The sequence below is a fragment of the Trichomycterus rosablanca genome, chromosome 7, assembly GCF_030014385.1.
Source record: "Trichomycterus rosablanca isolate fTriRos1 chromosome 7, fTriRos1.hap1, whole genome shotgun sequence".
Taxonomy (NCBI): domain Eukaryota; kingdom Metazoa; phylum Chordata; class Actinopteri; order Siluriformes; family Trichomycteridae; genus Trichomycterus; species Trichomycterus rosablanca.
Window position 1 is genome coordinate 8,710,332 of NC_085994.1, and position 21,095 is coordinate 8,731,426.

General features: G+C 39.9%; 2 protein-coding genes across 2 annotated transcripts in view; both read right to left on the minus strand.

The window, feature by feature from the left end:
* The window catches only part of dock8 (dedicator of cytokinesis 8), an 88,661-nt gene extending 86,136 nt beyond the window's left edge, over positions 1-2,525 (minus strand). Inside the window, exon 1 of the mRNA XM_062998928.1 lies at positions 2,412-2,525. Within this exon, the coding sequence (XP_062854998.1) occupies positions 2,412-2,458 (47 nt within the window). The 5' untranslated portion in view covers positions 2,459-2,525. The remainder of the gene's footprint in view (positions 1-2,411) is intronic.
* Positions 2,526-7,661: 5,136 nt separating this feature from the next.
* lrif1 (ligand dependent nuclear receptor interacting factor 1) lies at positions 7,662-17,142 on the minus strand. Its single transcript, XM_062998929.1, has 4 exons — positions 17,013-17,142; positions 13,825-15,403; positions 11,989-12,225; positions 7,662-9,873 (listed from the first exon to the last, which is right to left on the minus strand). Exons 1-4 carry the CDS (start codon positions 17,033-17,035, stop codon positions 8,923-8,925), a joined length of 2,790 nt encoding a protein of 929 aa, XP_062854999.1. The 5' UTR covers positions 17,036-17,142; the 3' UTR covers positions 7,662-8,922.
* Positions 17,143-21,095: the final 3,953 nt, after the last annotated feature.

A 21,095-nucleotide genomic window follows, 5' to 3' on the forward strand; every position in this document is an offset into this window, starting at 1 on the left:
CTGCTTTCACCCTGTTCTTCAATGGTCAGGACCCCCACGAGACCACCACAGAGCAGGTATTATTTGGCTGGTGGATCATTCTCAGCACTGCAGTGACACTGACATGGTGGTGGTGTGTTAGTGTGTGTTGTGCTGGTATGAGTGGATCAGACACAGCAGTGCTGCTAGAGTTTTTAAATACAGTGTCCACTCACTGTCCACTCTATTAGACACTCCTACCTAGTTGGTCCACCTTGTAGATGTAAAGTCAGAGACGATCGCTCATCTATTGCTGCTGTTTGAGTTGGTCATCTTCTAGACCTTCTTCAGTGGTCACAGGGTGCTGTTGTCTGGATATTTTTGGTTGGTGGACTATTCTCAGTCCAGCAGGGACAGTGAGGTGTTTAAAAACTGCAGCAGAATTGCTGTGTCTTATCCACTCATACCAGCACAACACACACTAACACACCACCACCATGTCAGTGTCACTGCAGTGCTGAGAATAATCCACCACCTAAATAATACCTGCTCTGTAGTGGTCCTGTGAGGGTCCTGACTATTAAAGAACAGGGTGAAAGAAGGCTAAAAAAGTATGTAGAGAAACAGTCAGTAATTGTAGAACTACAAAATGCTTCTATATGGTAAGTGGAGCTGATAAAATGGACAGTGAGTGTAGAAATGTTATGCATAATGTTATGTGTGTTATGTAATATGATCCATCTGTAGTTGCTACATGCTCAAAATAGCTATCACAATCTTCATTCTTTTCATACTGAAACTATATGGCGGTTTTTAATGAATGAACCATTGTATTTCTATGTCCCACAACATCACTCACACACTTTTCCTACAAGAACTTGTTTGTAATAGCACAACTGGTTTCTGCACTTCCTCAACACCTGCTATGTAAAAAAAAAGGAGCAGTAAGAACTTCCAGCTCAGCTGGATTTAGACAGTCGGCTGTTGAGTTTCATGTAAAGAGCAGGAAGAGATCAACACAGGAAAGGATGACCAGATCAGAAAAAGATTACCACAGTGGATGTGGAGGAACGGACAGGATCTTGATGTTTACAATAGGATATGCGTGATTAAAAGGAACTAGCTTCATTCGGAAATAGTTTTGGCCTTGATGAGACGTAGACTTGATCTGTTTCTAACTGACAAATAGATTTTATATATTTATTAGGATTTAAACTTCATGTTTTACACACTTTAGTTACATTCATGACAGAAATGGTAGTTACTCATTACACAAGATTCATCAGTTCACAAGTTTAATGTCAAACACAGTCATGGACAATTCTGTGTCTCCAATTTACCTCACTTACATGTCTTTGGACTGTGGGAGGAAACCGGAGCTCCTGGAGGAAACCCACGCAGACACGGGAGAACATGCAAACTCCACACAGAAAGGACCCAGACCGGCCCACCTAGAGATCGAACCCAGGACCTTCTTGCTGTGATGCGACACTGCTACCCACTTAGCCACTGTGCCACCCTGACATAAATTGTAGTTACTGGTTACATAAGATTTATTAATTCACTAGTTTAATGTCAAACACAGTCATGGACAATTTTGTGTCTCCAATTTACCTCACTTGCATGTCTTTGGACTGTGAGAGGAAACCGGAGCTCCCGGAGGAAACCCACGCACACATCGGTAGAACATGCAAACTCCACACAGAAAGGACCCGCACCGGCCCACCTGGGGATCGAACCCAGGACCTTCTTGCTGTGATGCGACAGTGCTACCCACTTACCCACCGTGCCGCCCTGACAGAAATTGTAGTTACTGGTTACACAAGATTCATTAATTCACTAGTTTAATGTAAAACACAGTCATGGACAATTTAGTGTCTCCAATTCACCTCACTTGCACGTCTTTGGACTGTGGGAGGAAACCCACACACACATGGGGAGAACATGCAAACTCCACACAGAAAGGACCCGCACCGGCCCACCTGGGGATCGAACCCAGGACCTTCTTGCTGTGATGCGACAGTGCTACCCTATTTTAAGGAACATGAGCTGATAAAGTCAAAACGCAGAACTAAAGAAATGCAGAATTAGTACAAGAACGTAAACGACTGCGCATGCGTAGAAACTTCACCGACCAGATTTTTGGACTGGGTTCAAAAAGTCATACTTAAAGCATTCTGTCAGCAGCTTGTCAATCATTAGATCCCGTGTGCACGGCGTGTATCTGCCTGCTGTGGAATCTACACTTCAATCCCCGCAGATCAATTCCACAGTGTACATGAGATTAAGTTTGAGTGAAAGTCCTGCGCATGCTCGAACCTACATTAATGCTGGTGTACATCTAGCTATCTAATGTCAGCTGCAAAATCAATCCAACAGAATAAACAGCACACTGCAACCGCAAACACTAGGTTACTACAACCAGCCGTTCAAACCCGCAAATGAGATCCTACCTGTTGATCTTGAGAGCGAAAGCCCTCCGGTCCGACACTGTAGTCATGAGGGAGCGATGAGGGAGCGATGAGGGAGCGGGGGGAAGAACCTGAGCTCCCGGTATTTAACCCCGAACTGTGTGCGGAGCTACAGCTGTCACCACGAGCAGCATCTTCTCACTCACTATCAGTGCAGTTACTGGGCGGAAACTTCCGTGTTCGGACTGACTAACCTAAACACTCCTAACTCCTAATAGGCATGCGGGCACTGAGTGAGTGAGAGAGAGAGAGAGAGAGAGAGAGAGAGAGAGAGAGAGAGAGAGAGAGAGAGAGAGAGAGAGAGAGAGAGTCCCAGACCCCGACAAACTGCCCCACCTACTGGGGGAGCACAGAGAGAGCTGCACACTAGCAGCACTCTAAACACACACCTGTCACCAGGTGTTTTTATTGTTTTTATTTGCACTGTTTATATTAATATTTTATTCCATTTTATATTTTTGCACATGTAACTGTTTTGTACTTGTTCTTTCTTCTTTTTATTTTTATTATTTGTCTGTAACTTGCTTTGGCAATACGAATGTCCTTATTTGTCATGCCAATAAAGCTTCTTTTGAGTTTGAGTTTGAGTTGAGAGAGAGAGAGAGCGAGAGAGAGAGAGAGAGAGAGAGAGAGAGAGAGAGAGAGAGAGAGAAAGGGAGAGAGAAAGGGAGAGTGTCCCAGACTCCGACAAACTGCCCCACCTACTGGGGGAGCACAGAGAGAGCTGCACACTAGCAGCACTCTAAACACACACCTGTCACCAGGTGTTTTTATTGTTATTATTTGCACTGTTTATATTAATATTTTATTATATATTAATATTATATTATATTAATGTTCTTATTGTTATTTTTATTATTTCTCGGATAACTGAGCTTTGGCAATACGAATGTCCTATTTTGTCATGCCAATAAAGCTTCTTTTTAAGTCTGAGTTTGAGAGAGAGAGAGAGAGAGAGAGAGAGAGAGAGAGAGCAGTAGTGGAGACTGTGTTACTGCAGTGTAGGAACTCAGGGGAGATGCTGCTGATGCCTACCATGTTGGGGGGCGGGGGGAGAGAGTGGTGTCTGGCGTCCTGCATTGTGCATTGTGCACAGTAATTCCAGGGAAACTGGACCCACCACGACCCGGACTAGGATGAAGCGGTGGTGAAAAAATAAAACCAATTTGATGGTTTTGTAAATATAAATAAATGTTACATGTTACATGTAATGTTACGTTACGGTGCAAAATTGCAAATAATGTAGGTATTTTGACATCTACCGTACATAATATTGTTAAAAGATTTAAAGAATCTGGATCAATCTTAATCTGACCTGCAATCAACTGGTTAGGCATCTACATACAGACACGATTAACCATGTTGGGGCGCGGGGGAAGGGGGATATCTGGCGTCCTGTCCGGGGTGTGTAACTGCATTGTGCCCAGTAATTCCAGGGAAACTGGACCCACCACGACCCGGACTAGGATGAAGCAGTGGTGTTTTTGTTGATCAGCTTGATGGTTTTGTAAATGTTATATTTTTATCAGTTACAAACCTTTCTCAGTGCAAAATTGCAAATAATATAGGTCTTTCACCATCTACCGTACATAATATTGTTAAAAGATTCAGAGAATCTGGCTCAATCTTAATCCGACCTGAAATAAACTTAGTAAGTCTTACTAATTTTTTTTTTACAATTTATTTTACTAAAAATGAGCAAACTACCTCATATATGGTCCAGTGGCTCAATGTGGAGCATCTTTGTTCCAAAATCAAATGTAAAGTAGTCACAGAGAAGAGGAAGCTGTTGGACCAACACCATAATAATAACTATTGTTTTGGATACAAACTTAATGGAGCTTAGAAGTAAGATCTTAACATGTGTCCTAAGCTAAGATTTTACATATATTGCATTTATTTACTGTTCTGAATACAGTTCGGGTATTTTAAGGTTAAGGGCCTTTCTCAGGGGCCCAACATTGGCAACTTGCCAGTGGTAGGGCTTAAACCAGCAACCTTTTAATCACTAGTTCAGTACCCTGATCACTAAGCTACCACTGTCATGATGAGAATGACACAAAACGAGCAATCTGAGCTGTTTGTGGTTGTAATAAGGGTAAATCAGTGAGTAGTTTAGAGAAAACATGAGACAGTAAAACATTTACAATGCACAGTGCGCCATCTGCCGACCACCCACATGAACACACAACTGAAATAAACTGACCATTAGAAACGTACAGGATTCCACATGATTTTGGCAACAGGAAGGAAATTTAGTTCCCAGTGGCTTAATTAACGCGATTAACGCGTTAAAATTTTAATCGCGATTAAAAAAATTAATCAAGATTAAAAAATTTTATCTAACTATTTTTATTTGGCATATACATGTGTGTCTCTGTGGTAATTATCTGTATTTCAGATGAATTAGGATGTAAAGCGCATGAACTGTCCGATGATAAACTACTTTTAGCGGTTTTCACTTTTTTTACGTGTTGATGAAAAGATGAATGAAACGACACAAGCTTTGTAACGAGTATTTCCATTGGCTGCTGGAGCTGTCCATCAAAACCGCGTAGCTCCGCCTCCTCCCCCTCCGGTAAAAAGTGAAACTCTGTGTGATGTTTCATCTCTACAGTTTATTCAGGTTATTCTATCACATGGTTATAAACATGATTTATATTTGTGATGTTTGTAGTTTTCTAAAAACACATTCGTATCTGATATTTATATGGACTAAGCGTTTACATGGACTGTTTTAATTAAAAAATAACTTTTTTTTATATAGCTAGTCAATTACTTATAGATAATGTCTGCTAACTTGACTGTTTCAGGTATTTATAGGTGTTTAAATGGTAATTTAGAACAGTATTTCCCAGTATTCTTTCTGCACAAACACAGTATTAAAGGGTTTTCTTAATAGATCTATGAAATAATCATATCTGTGTTTTGATGCTTTATTGATGCCTTATATTAGATCAAAACATTATGATTGGTGCACCTGTTTTCAGTGTCAGGGTCATGAACAGGAAAAGATCCTCACTTTTGTCAGATAATGTGCTTTCTACAATGAATTTAGATTTAATAATAGTATTGCAAGATGCTACTGGTGTGTGGCAAAAGGCTTTATGGTCAGATGAGACCAAGATGAAACTTTTTGGACTGAATTCACCATACCTACTGTAAAGTATGGTATTGATATTATGCTATGGGGGTGTTTCTCTTCAGAAGAAACAGGACAATCGGTTAGCATTAAAAAGAAAATTATGCTGCCAAGTGCATTTAAATTCACTGATGTAAATCTGATAGAAAATCTATGGATTGACGTGAAGAGCAGGACAACGCCAGTCACCATTAAACTGAACTAAACTTGAGCAATTCCCCAATCTAGTTGTGACAAGCTGGTACGGATATATCCAGACTCATGGCTGTAATTAAATCAAAAAGTGGCTCTTAAAAAGTACTACATCAGAAGACTGATACTTTTCAAAGTTTTATTTTTTTTAACATTAACTTTCAGAAATGTACTTTTCCTCTCCTTACTTAAATGTTTTAAGGCAAAATGTGTAAATACAGCTGAAGAAAGAGTTCTGACTTTAGGGAGTATAAGAAAAAGCAAATCAGGGGTATGATCTATAGGTAATGTAAGACATGTACAATTAAATTCTCAATATTCTTAACATCCTCCTATTTACTGCCAGGTGCTAATGTCCACATTTAACAAGTATGCAGGTACTTCACATAAAAAAAAAACACATTTTACAATTACTTTTATTTTTTGTTTAGAGGTAGTTTTCAAGGTTTTATTATTTTAAACCAAAATTTTTAACATTTTTATAAAAAGGAAAATACAAAGTTTTAAAAAATCTAAGAAAGAACACAGGATTTTATGGAGAGGGGCTGGCTAGCAAGTCCCTCTTTAGCTGATCTTCACATTTAGCTCAATGCCAAGGGCAAGAACACCAAAGTCACAATCTACCGTCAAAACACTAACAATTATTAAACATTTAAAAGATTTACATGTCACAACCAGGGTTAATACGTTAAATGCACTAAATGATATAAAAATACATTAGGAACAATTTTGGAAAGTTCACCTTGAAACTTCTGTGGTCTCTCAAATCTAAAGTTTATGTTGGAAAAATGGTTCCTGCGAATCCTGGCAAAGCCAGTGGCACCACCCACACTTGGGTTGGTATTGGTGAGCTAGTGTATTAAACTACTGCCTGGTTATATTTGAAATATTAAATGTACAAGATGTACACAAGTAAGCACAAAACTTGTTACAATGAAAGAAATTACAGAATAAACAAATCTCTTGGCTAAACTGAAACAGCACTTGGGAACGTTATAATAGTATTTTTTTTAATGCAGGAGCAGCACAGTGGTGCAGCTGCCACAATGGGTGTTACACAGCAACACCTACGTTTCATCCTTGCCTGTTCTCTCTGTGTTCAGTGGGGCTTCCTCAAGTACTCCCACCTTGCAGAAATATGCAGAATTATTAATAGACTTTAGTTTACTATAAACTACCCGATGGTATGAGTATATTTACCTAAGAGGAATTGAAACCTTTTCAAGAGAGCATTGCACTGTTTCTTGATGATGCCAGATCCATAGTGATCCTGACCAGGATAAAGTGGATAGCTATAATACAATAACCAATTATGACGATCATTCTTTATTATGACAGTCTATAAAATAATGCCCTTCAAAACTTAACTGTATGCATATTCAGAATGCTTGCATCCTATTATTGCCCGACACTGGTCACCAACTACCATAAATTATGTCAACACTAATGGATCTATTCCCTGCGAAATGTGTGTCCGGGCTTTAAATGGCACTGTTGCTCGCTGGTTTTTGTGTGTTGAACATGACGGTTACCAGGTTGAGACTGTCCTGTAATTCATCTTACACATATGAAGTATGTTTTGTGAATAAATGGTTTCCGCCATTCAAATGTTTACATAATTTTGACTCACCCTGTATTTGTTGGGGGTAGGGCTGATCCAAATGGGAAAAAAAGCAATTGTATTGATATTCTAATTCTAAGCTTAAACATTATATATGATTTAAACAAACTGTTGTGTTGTTAATCTGTGTCTGAATCTAATTCATTTTAAGTCCGTTGTGTAGCAATTGTGCAAAGAGTGAACAAACCTCACTCCCAAAAAACTGGGACATAGCCATTGGGAGATGCACTTGTAAGTGCGCTCTTAGTGAGGTGAAGAAGGTCAGAAAGGGCATATAAATATTGTATTTATTTATTTATTTTCTATTTTAATTATGTGTAGTCAATTTGTCTTCCGCTGCTGGGGGATCCCCGATTGCAGTCGAGGTGGGTATATTGCTGCTCACGCCTCCTCCAACCCACACGCAGCCCTTAGCGGAACCCTTTTTCACCCATGCATTCTGCACATGCAATCCTCTCTAACTGCCAATTAGGGTCCTTACACAGAATTTGAAGACCCCACCCACATAGTCCGGTCATCCCTACCCTAGCAGAACCGTGTCTGCTGCAGGCACTGCCAATTATGCCTGCTAGATGGCGCCCAGCCGACCGGTGGCAACGTCGAGTTCTGAACCGAGGAGTTCAGCTGGTATGCTAGCGGAATATCCCGCTGCACCACCTGGGTGCCATGAATAACATTTTAAAACAATATGAGTTGTTGGAAATGTACACAACAATTCAGAAAGGTATTCTTTGGGCCGCTCAGGTGGCGCAGCGGTAAAAACATTCGCTGGAACCAGAGCTGGGATCTCGAATACATCGTATCGAATTTCAGCTCTGCCTTGCCGGCCGAGGCTGAGCGGCCACATGAACAACGACTGGCCTGTTGTTCATATGGGCAGGACTAAGCCAGATAGGGTCTCTCTCTCATGAATGGTGCAATTACGACCTCTGCTGGCTGATTGATGGCACCTGCACAGAGATGAGAAAAGAGTGCTCTCAGTGTGTGTCCCTCCGTACACGCAGCTAGGCTGCACTGCACTCGTCAATGTGTAGGTGATAAGATGCATACGGCATGCTGCCCACATGTCGGAGGGGGCGTTCTCCTCAATCAGGGCGGGGATCAGCATTGGTGGAGAGAAAGCATGATGCAATGGGGCAACTGGACACGCTAAAAGGGGGAGAAAAAGGGGAGAAAATGCATAAAGAAAATATTTAAAAAAGAGAAAGGTATTCTTTAACACAAAAGTATACAGGCCTTTCAGAGATGTTACAAATAATTTAGAAAAACGGTAAAAACTTTTTTTTTGAAGAAGAAGAAACCTCATGAACATGTTACAAAAAATACACAAGCGGAATATAAATGTGTCTGAAGTATTGACATACAGTATATACAATTCCACAAAGAAACAGCTGATTTAACAGTATCAAAATGGCATCTTTTTGTCAACATTAAAACCACTGAAACTAAATAGGCATAACAATGCTGCTTTTTACCAATTCTGCCTGAAATATCAGTATGAGATGCTGCCATCATAAAGAAATTTATATGTGCCAGTCTCACATGCTCTTCCGCAACTTCTCAAGTTCGGCTTCTTTTTGTCTCAAGAGATCTTTAAGGCGTTTGATTCTCTCCTGACGCTTTATCTCCTCAGGATCCAGTACAACAGAGGAGTAAAGCTCACAAGGGATCTTGTAATGGACATTGTTTGATTGTCTACGTGAAGCAGAGTTCACCACTCTGTGTGTGGCTGTTTCTGGAACGCTTCTTATATTTCTCTCAGTCGTGTGTTGTGTCGGGTCCATTGAGCTACTACACCTTTCTTCTGCTGAAGATTCACCATCACTCACTGGTTGGCTCGTTGAAGAGGCAACTGTCGGCGCACAACGTTTCATATCCTTACTACTATGTGATGGGTTTGAATGTACCAAATTGTCCCTGGACTTTTCTGATTGGCCATAGCCACTCGATGGCTTTGAAACTGAATTTGCCACCACCGTGTTTGCACCTCTGCTTGTTTCACTGGCATCAGTGCTGGAGGACGTGTTTTGCATCTCCTGCGGTTTGGTTGCTGAATTTGCAGCCACCCCTCCCACTTTAGTCCCACATGGACATGCGGTGCACACTCTCCCACAGCCTCTGCTTTGTCGAGGAAGAGGTTTTCTTAACTCAGTACAACAAGCATGGCTGTTTTTATGAGCCTTTGCATTCTGAGTCCGTACAGTTTCTGATATAGGAGTAGAGGAGGGTAAACTGGTAGCTTGCTTTGAATCTTCACAAACAGCTCTAGCGGACGGAACGTCATATTCCAAATCTTGAGGTGTTTCTATCGTTGTACTGTCAGTGCTCTGCTCAATGGACGCACTCTGCATCTCAACGTCACATGCTAGTGTTTTTGGAAGAGTAGAACTAAAAGATGACGTCTTTGGATTGTTATTCCCTTCATCCTCCTCCAACCTTGGTCTTTTTATATCTTGCGGGCCACCTTGTTCTGATTTGGGGCTGGAAACCTGCAGATACAAACACAAGATTAGACTAAAACTAAAAAATATATTTACATTTTATACCAGGATGCTTACAAGAAGATGAAGGACGCAACATGTGGAGTATTTATATCTAGGATTAAGATGTCTTTTTTTGCTATACTGGTCCAGGGCACCAATCCATTCCAGGCCTTCGGGCACCCCTTCACCAGACTCTTTACACGCCTGGCCAGCCAAAAGCACCGCCGAGCAGTTGTAGGCTTACATGATAGACCACTGTGCCACTCAAACACTAATATTTATATTTATATTCTTTATATCATAAACAATAGAACTTTTACACAAAATATCAACCTGTTAAACTTGAGACTTGTTTATAGGAAACTCTGACATGTCTTATTCTTTGATGAGACGCTATAAGCATGTCAGGTATAAGTTAACCCTTGACTAATGGTCAGTTATATATATATATATATATATATATATATATATATATATATACATACACCAATCAGTCATAACATTAAAACCACCTCCTTGTTTCTACACTCACTGTCCATTTTATCAGCTCCACTTACCATAAAGAAGCACCTACCACAGAGCAGGTATTATTTAGGTGGTGGGTCATTCTCAGCACTGCAGTGACACTGACATGGTGTTGGTGTGTTAGTGTGTGTTGTGCTGGTATGAGTGGATCAGACACAGCAGCACTGCTGGAGTTTTTAAACACCTCACTGTCACTGCTGGACAGAGAATAGTCCACCAACCAAAAATATCCAGCCAACAGCGCCCCGTGGGCAGTGTCCTGTGACCACTGATGAAGGTCTAGAAGATGACCAACTCAAACAGCAGCAATAGATGAGCGATCGTCTCTGACTTTACATCTACAAGGTGGACCAACTAGGTAAGAGTGTCTTATAGAGTGGACAGTGAGTGGACACGGTATTCAAAAACTCCAGCAGCGCTGCTGTCCACTCATACCAGCACAACACACACTAACACACCACCACCATTTCAGTGTCACTGCAGGGCTGAGAATGATCCACCACCTAAATAATAGCTACTCTGTGGTGGTCCTGACCATTGAAGAATAGCATGAAAGGGGGCTAACAAAGCATGTAGAGAAACAGATGGACTACAGTCAGTAATTGTAGAACTACAAAGTGCTTCTATATGGTAAGTGGAGCTGATAAAATGGACAGTGAGTGTAGAAACAAGGAGATGGTTTTAATGTTATGGCTGATCGGTGTGTATATATAAATATAAATATATATATACAGTATATATACAGTATATATACGTATATATATATATATATAAATATGGACAGACAACCGGGGTAATGGTAAAAGCAAAAAAAAAATCCATTTATTAGGCCGACTTTCCACACCAAACGTGCATCATTCTACAAGAATAGTCAGCTTGTTAAGAACATGGTGTACTTGCAAAGGAATGCAAAAGTATCAAAACTGTGTGTGCGGGGGTGCCCATGCCAAGGTCAACATATCGCTGGACTTCAGAAACCTTCCAAAAGTCTCTTCTACCTCTGCTAATTCAACTAAGTAAGCAGAAACTTATGGGTTTACAAATAAGTTATAAAATATAAAATTTCCAGTCACAATATATACGTATATATTGGATGCCCATGATTAATAGAATAAAACTAATATAATTATATCAGGGATTTTTTTCAAACAAATTGCCACATTGTCATATCCACAGCAGAGAAAAAAAAATGTTAAAAGATAAGTCCACCTCACAGTCTGATGCTCCATGCAACTATTTACCAGTATGAGACATCCCAACATTACTTATAAAGAATCCCTGACACCTACTAAAGTCAACTGATTCAAAACATGAGCCCAGTAGAGCAGTACTATAAAAAGCCAAATAAAAACACAAAGAGAAAAATCTGGAAAAAAAGCCATTCTAAAATAATGGGAGTAAACTGTCAAGAAGTCAAAAGACAAAAGTGTACATACACTTTCAAACACATACACAAACATGTGGTATGGCAGTCATGGGATCTAAACTGTTGTTTGTGATGATGATGAACGCATATCTTTTAAAAAATAAAATTAATAAAATAATTTAAGCTGTTTTGTAGGTTTAGTGTGTATTGTGTGGAGGAAGAAATCTTACCTGTTCCTGAATCAGTTGTTTAATTTTTGTCTCTATTTTTGAGTCACGGATCATTTTGCGGATGCCCTCCAGTGTGCGCTTGTTAATGTACCTCGTCTCTTCTTGTGGAAGCGACTTTTCAAATACATTTATTTTTTGCAAAGAAATTCGTAAATCAGAGACGATCCCAAAAATCTGTCTGAGTTCGGAATCACTTTTTGGTCGGTGGTTCTGGTCCGAGTCTGTTTTTTCAATAGTCTAAAAAAAAACAACAAAGAGAAAATCACATATTAACTCTCAAAGTATTTTACCTGCTTGACAACATATGAACTTTATATTAGAATGTTGCTGAGATGCACAGTACATAATATGATAAAATGCATAAATAATATGTTTATGCATCTGACATAGTTAAAACCCAACATCCATAATTCTGAGCATGCATTATGGTGACCAAAAGCCAATAGAAGAAAAAAAAGGTGTCCAATCACTTTTGCCATATCCCACTTTTGTCAGATTTTTTTGTTGCGTTTACAAATTAAAATAAGTTTTTGAAATAAAACAGATTATCCAGAAACAAAGAACTACACTTTTTTGGTGGCCAGTACACAATCAAAAGTGAAATGCAATTACTAATTTATAAGCAGGGAAATGCTCAATCCATTAAGGATTTCCAACAAAAGTAGAGCAAAAATGGATTAAGTTGCTTCAGTTGTGAAGTGAAACATTTAACACTGTGATGTCAAATATTTAAGGTGTGTTGCAACCATGTTGAATACTAAGGAGCTGTCACAAAAGCTGAGAGAGGAGATCATTTTATTGAACACTGTGGCAATGGCAATGGGTATATACTAAGATCTCCAGGATACCCAACATTTCTAGAGATGCCATGGGAGTATTGGCATGAGGTTTCAAACTTATGGTGCAATAGCAAACCTGGCTGGCCAAAGTGGAAAGCAAAAAACAATTACGTCCAGAGGCTTTAGCAATCTTATCATGATAACAAAGAAAGCCCTTGTGTTACTGCAAAAGAATTACAGGGTGACCTAATGACAGATGGGACGAATATATCTCAGGGGCAACCATAAGATCACAACCAGGAACAACATACGCCACCTTTGCATAGGAACCACAAGAAAGGTCAGCTGGAAAAGGACAGGAAACCAATCCATCCTCTTCAGGGCCTTGACCATGCCCCTCCTTCAGACATAGGCAATCATGTATGTATGTAGATGCCCAACCGATAGATTCATACCCTGAATCCAAGTGGTAATGAGCTAATGTAATTTACCTCTATGCCACCTGAGCACCTAATTCAAGCAGTAAGTCAGATTTGCTGTCTGAGCAAAACCAAAATATTATGGATGTAACGATTCACCACAATACAGTTAATAACTGATTCAAAAATTCCACGATTCAAATCGATTTGTAAAATGACATGTAAAACGGAGCTATACACCTGGTGCTATACACCTCGCCTTGATGACGTCACTGGCGCTATACGCCTGGTTGCCAAATTCAGGGTTTTTCAGCCAATTGGGCTTAATTCAAAATTGTTTTTCATAGTTTGTACCAACCTCAGAAATAAAAGGGCAGTCATTATTTAGATAAATAAAAGATAATCACAGATACAGTATTTTATTAGAAATAACAAAAGAAAACTGTCAGAATTTGTCTTCAATTTCAATAAAAAAAAACAATTAAAAAAAAATCAGTAAAAAAATTGTATCGTGAACCCAGCATCGTGAATCGCATCACATCGTGGGTACAGTGTATCATTAAATCCCTACGAAATATTATCACTGACTGTGTTTTTGGCATTGAATTCTTCTAAAGAGTGTAAAACCATTACTGTACCTTTTCAGCATCATGATGTTCATCATTAATAATTAGTTCCGGCTGCTCTGTCTGAGCTTCTGTGCTTTCAGGTGCAGGTTCAGCGGCTGCAGATTTACTACCATCAGAGTCGGTGCTGCTAGTGCCAGTCACTTCACTGCCTTTGTCTGTGATTCCTGTACCCAATTTACAGGTGTCCGTGTCTTTCGTACAAGTGTTCGGGGAGGCTGCAGCTGTACCTTTCTCGGTGGTGCCAGCATCTACTGACGTTGGTGGAATGTATGACACAAATATCACATTAGAGTCCTCCTCACTGTCACTCTCTGTTTCACTTGGCACCGTTACCTGAACTGATTGCGTGCAGGTTACGCCGTCGTCGTCATCGCCACACAAATCAATGACGTCACTTGTTTTTTTACTGGTTTCTGTGTTTTTTGGGTCTTGCTTTTGAGCCACATTAAATGCTGAAGACCCCAAGATGGTAGCAGAAGGTTGGGCAGCGTTTCTGTGGTGCATCTTGTTTCCTGCATTGGTGCTCACATCCTTGGTGCTCACATAATTCGCGCTCGCATCATTGGTGCTCTCACCATTCTTTTTAGCCACAAAAAACACTTTTCCGTTGCACATGACGAGGGCATTGTCCTTTCCTGGATTGACCTTTTCTTGGTTGGAAGATGCGTCGTCGCCTACTGTAACTTCATTCTCATGTCTTACTGATTTTATTTGCTTGACCGCTTTTAAGATGTCCGTTGTCATGTTGGGTGAGGACACTGGTATAAGGTATGGAGCACTGACTCCTGCTCTTTCTTGAACCACCCATTTCATTGGAGTGTTGCCTTCCCGGTTTGGTCTGGGACTAAATGTAACAGACTGATCCACAGAACTTGCAACTGGTGTTTGACCCAACACTGGTGTTTGACCCAACACTGGTGTTTGACCCAACACTGGCTGAACTTCAGCTGAGCTTGTGAGGCTTGGCGACTTTTGATCAAGTTTTACTGAAATGACTGGAGAAACATAAACTACCATTGGTAAATCATTTGCAGAGTTAGATGAGGCATTGGTTGAACTACATACTCTGTTTTTGATGGACAGTGGGAGAGCAGTAGCAGGTAAAGTTTTAACCATGGCATTGTGAGGGATCTGAAGATAATGTCCACTGGTAAACATGGGGAATTTGACAGCATTAGTAACCTGTGGACTTTTAGTAACCATCACAACTTTATCAGCCTGAGTAGCTAATTGGAAGTTGTGTTGGGTAATTTTCTGGGGGGCGAGCGGGGTGTGTACTTGGTTGGCTGTATTTATACATACAGTAGTAGATTTTTGATGCTCTGTGTTTACAGAGGTTAAAACTGTGTTGACTTCCAGTGGGGTTTGTAAGATAAAATGTCCATCTGCAATTGGCTTGACCGTTGGAAAGCCATTCTGTGGTAAAGATACAGGAGCTGTGCAAGCAGATTGACGGCCTCTTTTTGCTGGAAGTGGCCGTGTGTGAACAAATTGTCCATTTACTTTCTTAACAGGAATTAATGTCATCAGATTCTTCCCATCAGCTCCCATTGCTGGTATTGCCTGATAGTACACTCCAGTCCCACTGCTATGAAAGAGAGAACAGTTGAACATAAAATCAGTTACAGACATATACAACTAAACTTATTATTTAATAACCAAGTTTATTTTGCCAGAAAAGTGACATTTCATTTTATTTTCTTTAACCGCTTTTATGTGGATATTTTGCATTACGTTCCTGTTTAAATGTAGAAATCTGCTTATATGCACTACATAGACAAGTCTTGAAACACCTCTTCTAATTTTTGAATTCATGTGTTTCAGCCACTACAATTGCTAACATTATTACACGCTTCCAGTTTAGGGAAGGCCCTTTCCTCTTTCAGCATTACTGTGCCCCATGCACAAAACAAGGTCTATAAAGACATAAAGAAAAGCTTGGTTTAAATAAACTTCAGTGGCACTATGATTTTGTATATTATGTTCACTCTATTACACCACATTTAAGTCACTCAAGAACACATCTGATCAAGCTATTAAAAAAAACTATTGATTTGTCCAGCTCCAGTTTCTTATTGTTTCTGTTAGTTTGTCCACCACCTGTACATATGTTCTTACATAAATAAACAAATTAGCAAGCAAGTCATATTTACAGAGTGGGGTTACAACTGTATACAGACAATCCACCAGCCTTAGACTTTACAATATTTATTCTATAAGTTGTTTAATTGTAAATACAATCAGGCTGCGACCCAAACAGCATGTACCAAAGTACGGTATGTACAGTAAGTACCAATGAGCATTTCAGAAACACCAGGCATCAATTATTGTGCTCTAATGAATATATTTTCAGCCACTACAATTGCTAAAAGGTGTAATAAAATCAACTATATAAAGTAAGTTATACGCTTCCAACATGGCAGCAACAGTTTAGGGAAGGCCCTTTCCTGCTCCAGCATTACTGTGTCCCTGTGCACAAAGCAGGGTCTATGAAGACATAAAGAAAAGTTTGGTTTAAAGAAACTCCAGTGGCACTGCAAATTTTACATTCTTTTTTTGGAATAATTTGGTTTTGTCCATCTGACCAGCACACATCTGATCAAGCTATTAAAAAGAACTACTATGGATTTGTCCAGCTCCAGTTTCTTATTGTTTCTGTTATTTTGTCCACCACCTGTACATCTGTTCTTACATAAATAAACAGGTTAGCAACTCATATTTACATAGTGGGATTACAACAGTATATAGACAACCCACCCGCCTTACACTTTACAGTATTTATTCTTTAAAGTGTTTAACTGTAAATACAATCAGGCTGCGTCCCAAACGGCATAGTAAGTATCAAAAAGCATTTCAATAACACCAATCGAACACAATATGTAGTTCAGGTTAAGCCACAGTTATATGCTAAAAAGCTCACTATGCTTCAGACAAAAACAAAACTAACTTTAAAGTAATTCTTGTAAATTATAGAATTTTGCTAATTAAGGACGTTAGTTTGAGTTTTAAAAACATAATACGTTGGTCAATTTGCGAAATTTTTAACATCATACTAAAGCTATCGACCGAGTTTGGCTAACTAGCTCGCAAGCTAACTATCTAGAAGCTTCATCAAACCGAGCGCCATTGCGCGGGCTCCTCCCGCGGCCTGTTCTCATAAATATAAATATATATAAAAATATAAATAAAACACGTACCTCTGCATTATGGAGACGTTCATTTTTAAGGCATTCCCACACAGTGAAGCGCTCAGGTATCTCCAGCTGTTTGTGTGAAGACGCGACGCTACACTGAAGCAGCTCTGCTCCTGCAGACCACCGGAAGTGCTTCTTCATCAACAAACCAGACGCTACAAACCCGAACCGAGGGGGAAATCTCCAGTTACACCACAAGCTCAGCTCAGTTAAGTTCAGCGATTATGTCCTAAAAAGACAAACAAGTGGAACCTCGATAATAAAACCTAACTTATTCGAAGCCCAAATAACTTTTGTTTTTGAAGGTAAACGAGGAAGAGGATGGACAGCAACAACATAGATTAATACAGTAAGAGGATCAATAACCAAGCCATTAAAGACTAAAGACTAAAACAGAAAACAGAATGTTCTGTAAAAACACCATCAATATGCTCATCAGGAGTTGTTAACCACTTAACTGAACTTTAAATTTTATAATTTTATCGTACTGTGCACTTTTATACACTGCCTGGCCAAAAAAACAAGTTATTTAACCCTAACTGATGCAGTGAGTAGCTTCTCATTTGTTAAACAACCATGTCGAAAAACACATCCTGTGGTCGTGGAAAAGATGTTAATCTGTTTCAGAAGGGTCAAATTATTGGCATGAATCAAGCAGAGAAAACATCTAAGGAGAAGCTGAAACTACTAAAGAACTAAGGACTAAGAACGGTCCAACGCATTATTAAAAAGTGGAAGGACGGTGGGGAAACATCATCTTCCAGGAAGGAATGTGGTCGGAAAAAATTCTGAATGATCGTGATCGGCGATCACTTAAACGCTTGGTGAAATCAAATGGTAGAAAAACTACAGTAGAACTCAGGAATATGTTTAATAGTGAAAGTAAGAGCATTTCCACACGCACAATGTGAAGGGAACTCAAGGGATTGGGACTAAACAGCTGTGTAGCCTTAAGAAAACCACTTGTCAGTGAGGCTAACCGGCAAAAACGGCTTCAATTTGCTAGGGAGCATAAAGATTGGACTCTGGAGCAATGGAAGAAGGTCATGTGGTCTGATGAGTCCAGATTTACCCTGTTCCAGAGTGATGGGTGCATCAGGGTAAGAAGAGAGGTGGCTGAAGTGATGCACCCATCATGCCTAGTGCCTACCGTACAAGCCTGTGGGGGCAGTGCTATGATCTGGGGTTGCTGCAGTTGGTCAGGTCTAGGTTCAGCAACATTATGTGCCTAAAGAATGAGGTCAGCTGACTACCTGAATATACTGAACCACCGGGTTATTCCATCAATGGATTTTTTCTTCCCTGATGGCACGGGCATATTCCAAGATCACAATGCCAGGATTCATCGGGCTCAGATTGTGGAAGAGTGGTTCAGGGAGCACGAGACATCATTTTCACACATGGATTGGCCACCACAGAGTCCAGACCTGAACCCCATTGAGAATCTTTGGGATGTGCTGGAGAAGACTTTGTGCAGTGGTCCAAATCTCCCATCATCAATACAAGATCTTGGGGAAAAATTAATGCAACTCTGGACAGAAATAAATGTTGTGACATTGCAGAAGCTTGTGGAAACGATGCCACAGCGAATGCGTGCCGTAATCAAAGCAAAGGCGGTCCAACCAAATATTAGAGTGTGTGACCTTTTTTTTTGGCCAGACAGTGTATGTAGGCCTATAAATGACAAATAAAGGCAGTCCATCTGCCCTAGATTATTATAATAAACAACAAAAATAATGTATAAGAAAACACATACAATTAGGTTTGGTTATGTTTGCATAATTCCTTACTGCCTTAATATAAAAAATGCCAATTAAACATCACTTTAATTTTACCCTCATTTATTTATTAGGATTTTAACATCATGTTTTACACAAGTATGTCGTTACACAAGATTCATCAGTTCACAGTCAAACAGTCATGGACAATTTTGTATCTCCAATTTACCTCACTTGCATTTGTTTGGACTGTGGGAGAAAACCGGAGCTCCCAGAGGAAACCCATGCAGACAACCGGAGAACATGCAAACTCCACACCGAAAGAACCTGGACCGCCCCACCTGGGGATCGAACCCAGGACCTTCTTGCTGTGAGGCAACAGTGATACTCCCTGAGCCACCTGCTTACCCTTACCCTCATTTAAAATATGTTGCCCATTAGTATTTTTTTTCCATTTAGTTTCAGTTTAAATGTATCGACTTAAACACATAGGATCACACTGTTTCCTCTATCCCTTCATCACTTAGGGTTGATGCTTCAGACAGCCAGTTGCCACTGATCAGCCATAACATTAAAACCACCTCCTTGTTTCTACACTCACTGTCCATTTTATCAGCTCCACTTACCATATAAGAGCACTTTGTAGTTCTACAATTACTGACTGTGGTCCATCTATTTCTCTACATACCTTTTTAGCCTGCTTTCACCCTGTTCTTTAATGGTCAGGACTCTACCAGGACCACCACAGAACAGGTATTATTTAGGTGGTGGATGATTCTCAGCACTGCAGTGACAATAACATGGTGGTGGTGTGTTAGTGTGTGTTGTGCTGGTATGAGTGGATCAGACACAGCAGCGCTGCCGGAGTTTTTAAATACCGTGTCCACTCACTGTCCACTCTATTAGACACTCCTACCTGGTTGGTCCACCTTGTAGATGTAAAGTCAGAGACGATCGCTTATCTATTGCTGCTGTTTGAGTTGGTCATCTTCTAAACCTTCATCAGTGGTCAGAGGACGCTGCCCACGGAGCACTGTTGGCTGGATATATTTTTGGTTGGTGGGCTATTTTCAGTCCAGCAGTGACAGTGAGGTGTTTAAAAACTCCGTCAGCATTGCTGTGTCTGATCCACTCATACCAGCACAACACACACTAACACACCACCACCATGTCATTGTCACTGCTGTACTGAGAATGATCCACCACCCAATAATACCTGCTCTGTAGTGGTCCTGGGAGCAGGGTATCTGCAGGTATTGGGAAATTTAATTTAAGACTTTTTAATACCACTCTGAGACAAAAATTAAGACCACTGTCACAGTAACAAAGCAGCAAAAAGCACACATCAACATTATGTTTACAGACTTTATTGTAAGAATGCAAGTGCTGTATTTTCTGTTTAACCAATATTTAATGATTTAAACTTAAATGAACAGTTTTGTATAAACCAAAACCAAAACCATTTATACTTATATTTTGTATAAACCAGAACCGTCTGTACACTGAAAACGGGGTCTGTTTTCTCTAATTTTTCAAATACATACACTATATTGCCAAAAGTATTCACTCACCCATCCAAATCATTGCATTCAGGTGTTTCAATTACTTCCATGGCCACAGGTGTATAAAACCAAGCACCTCGGCATGCAGACTGCTTTTACAAACATTAGTGAAAGAATGGGTCGCTCTCAGGAGCTCAGTGAATTCCAGCGTGGTAGCGTGATAGGATGCCACCTGTGCAACAAGTCCAGTCATGAAATTTCCTCACTACTAAATATTCCACAGTCAACTGTCAGTGGTATAACAAAGTGGGATTGGGAACGACAGCAACTCGGGCCCCGAAGTGGTAGACCACGTAAAGTTACAGAGCGGGGTCGCCAAGTGCTGAGGCGACTGCATAAAAGTCTCGAATGCTCTGCTGTATAACTTGTAGCCAAACTGGGCTTACATTTCAAGCTTAAAAAAACCCAATTAGAAACACAAAAATAATTAAATTGCAGCATTTAGGGCAAGTTTGCATTAAAAAAAACACGTTCTCTGACTTCACTCGATTTCTCAGCTCGGGAATAATCTGTCCTGTTACATGTTAGCATAATTAAACAAGTTTATTTCTTAAACTGCTTAAGGAATCAGGCTTGGTAGATATATGGAGGGATTTTCACCCACATGATAAATATTTTACCTTTTTTTCCCATGCGCATTCAGTTTATACAATAATTGATTATTTTTTTATGTTTAATTTAGATAGACACAGAATTCAAAAGTGTGATATAGGGGTAAGGGACATCTCAGATCATGCAGGGGTATATTTAACACTACACTTAGACAATAAACCCAAAGAGACCTTATGGAGACTTAATACTAGTCT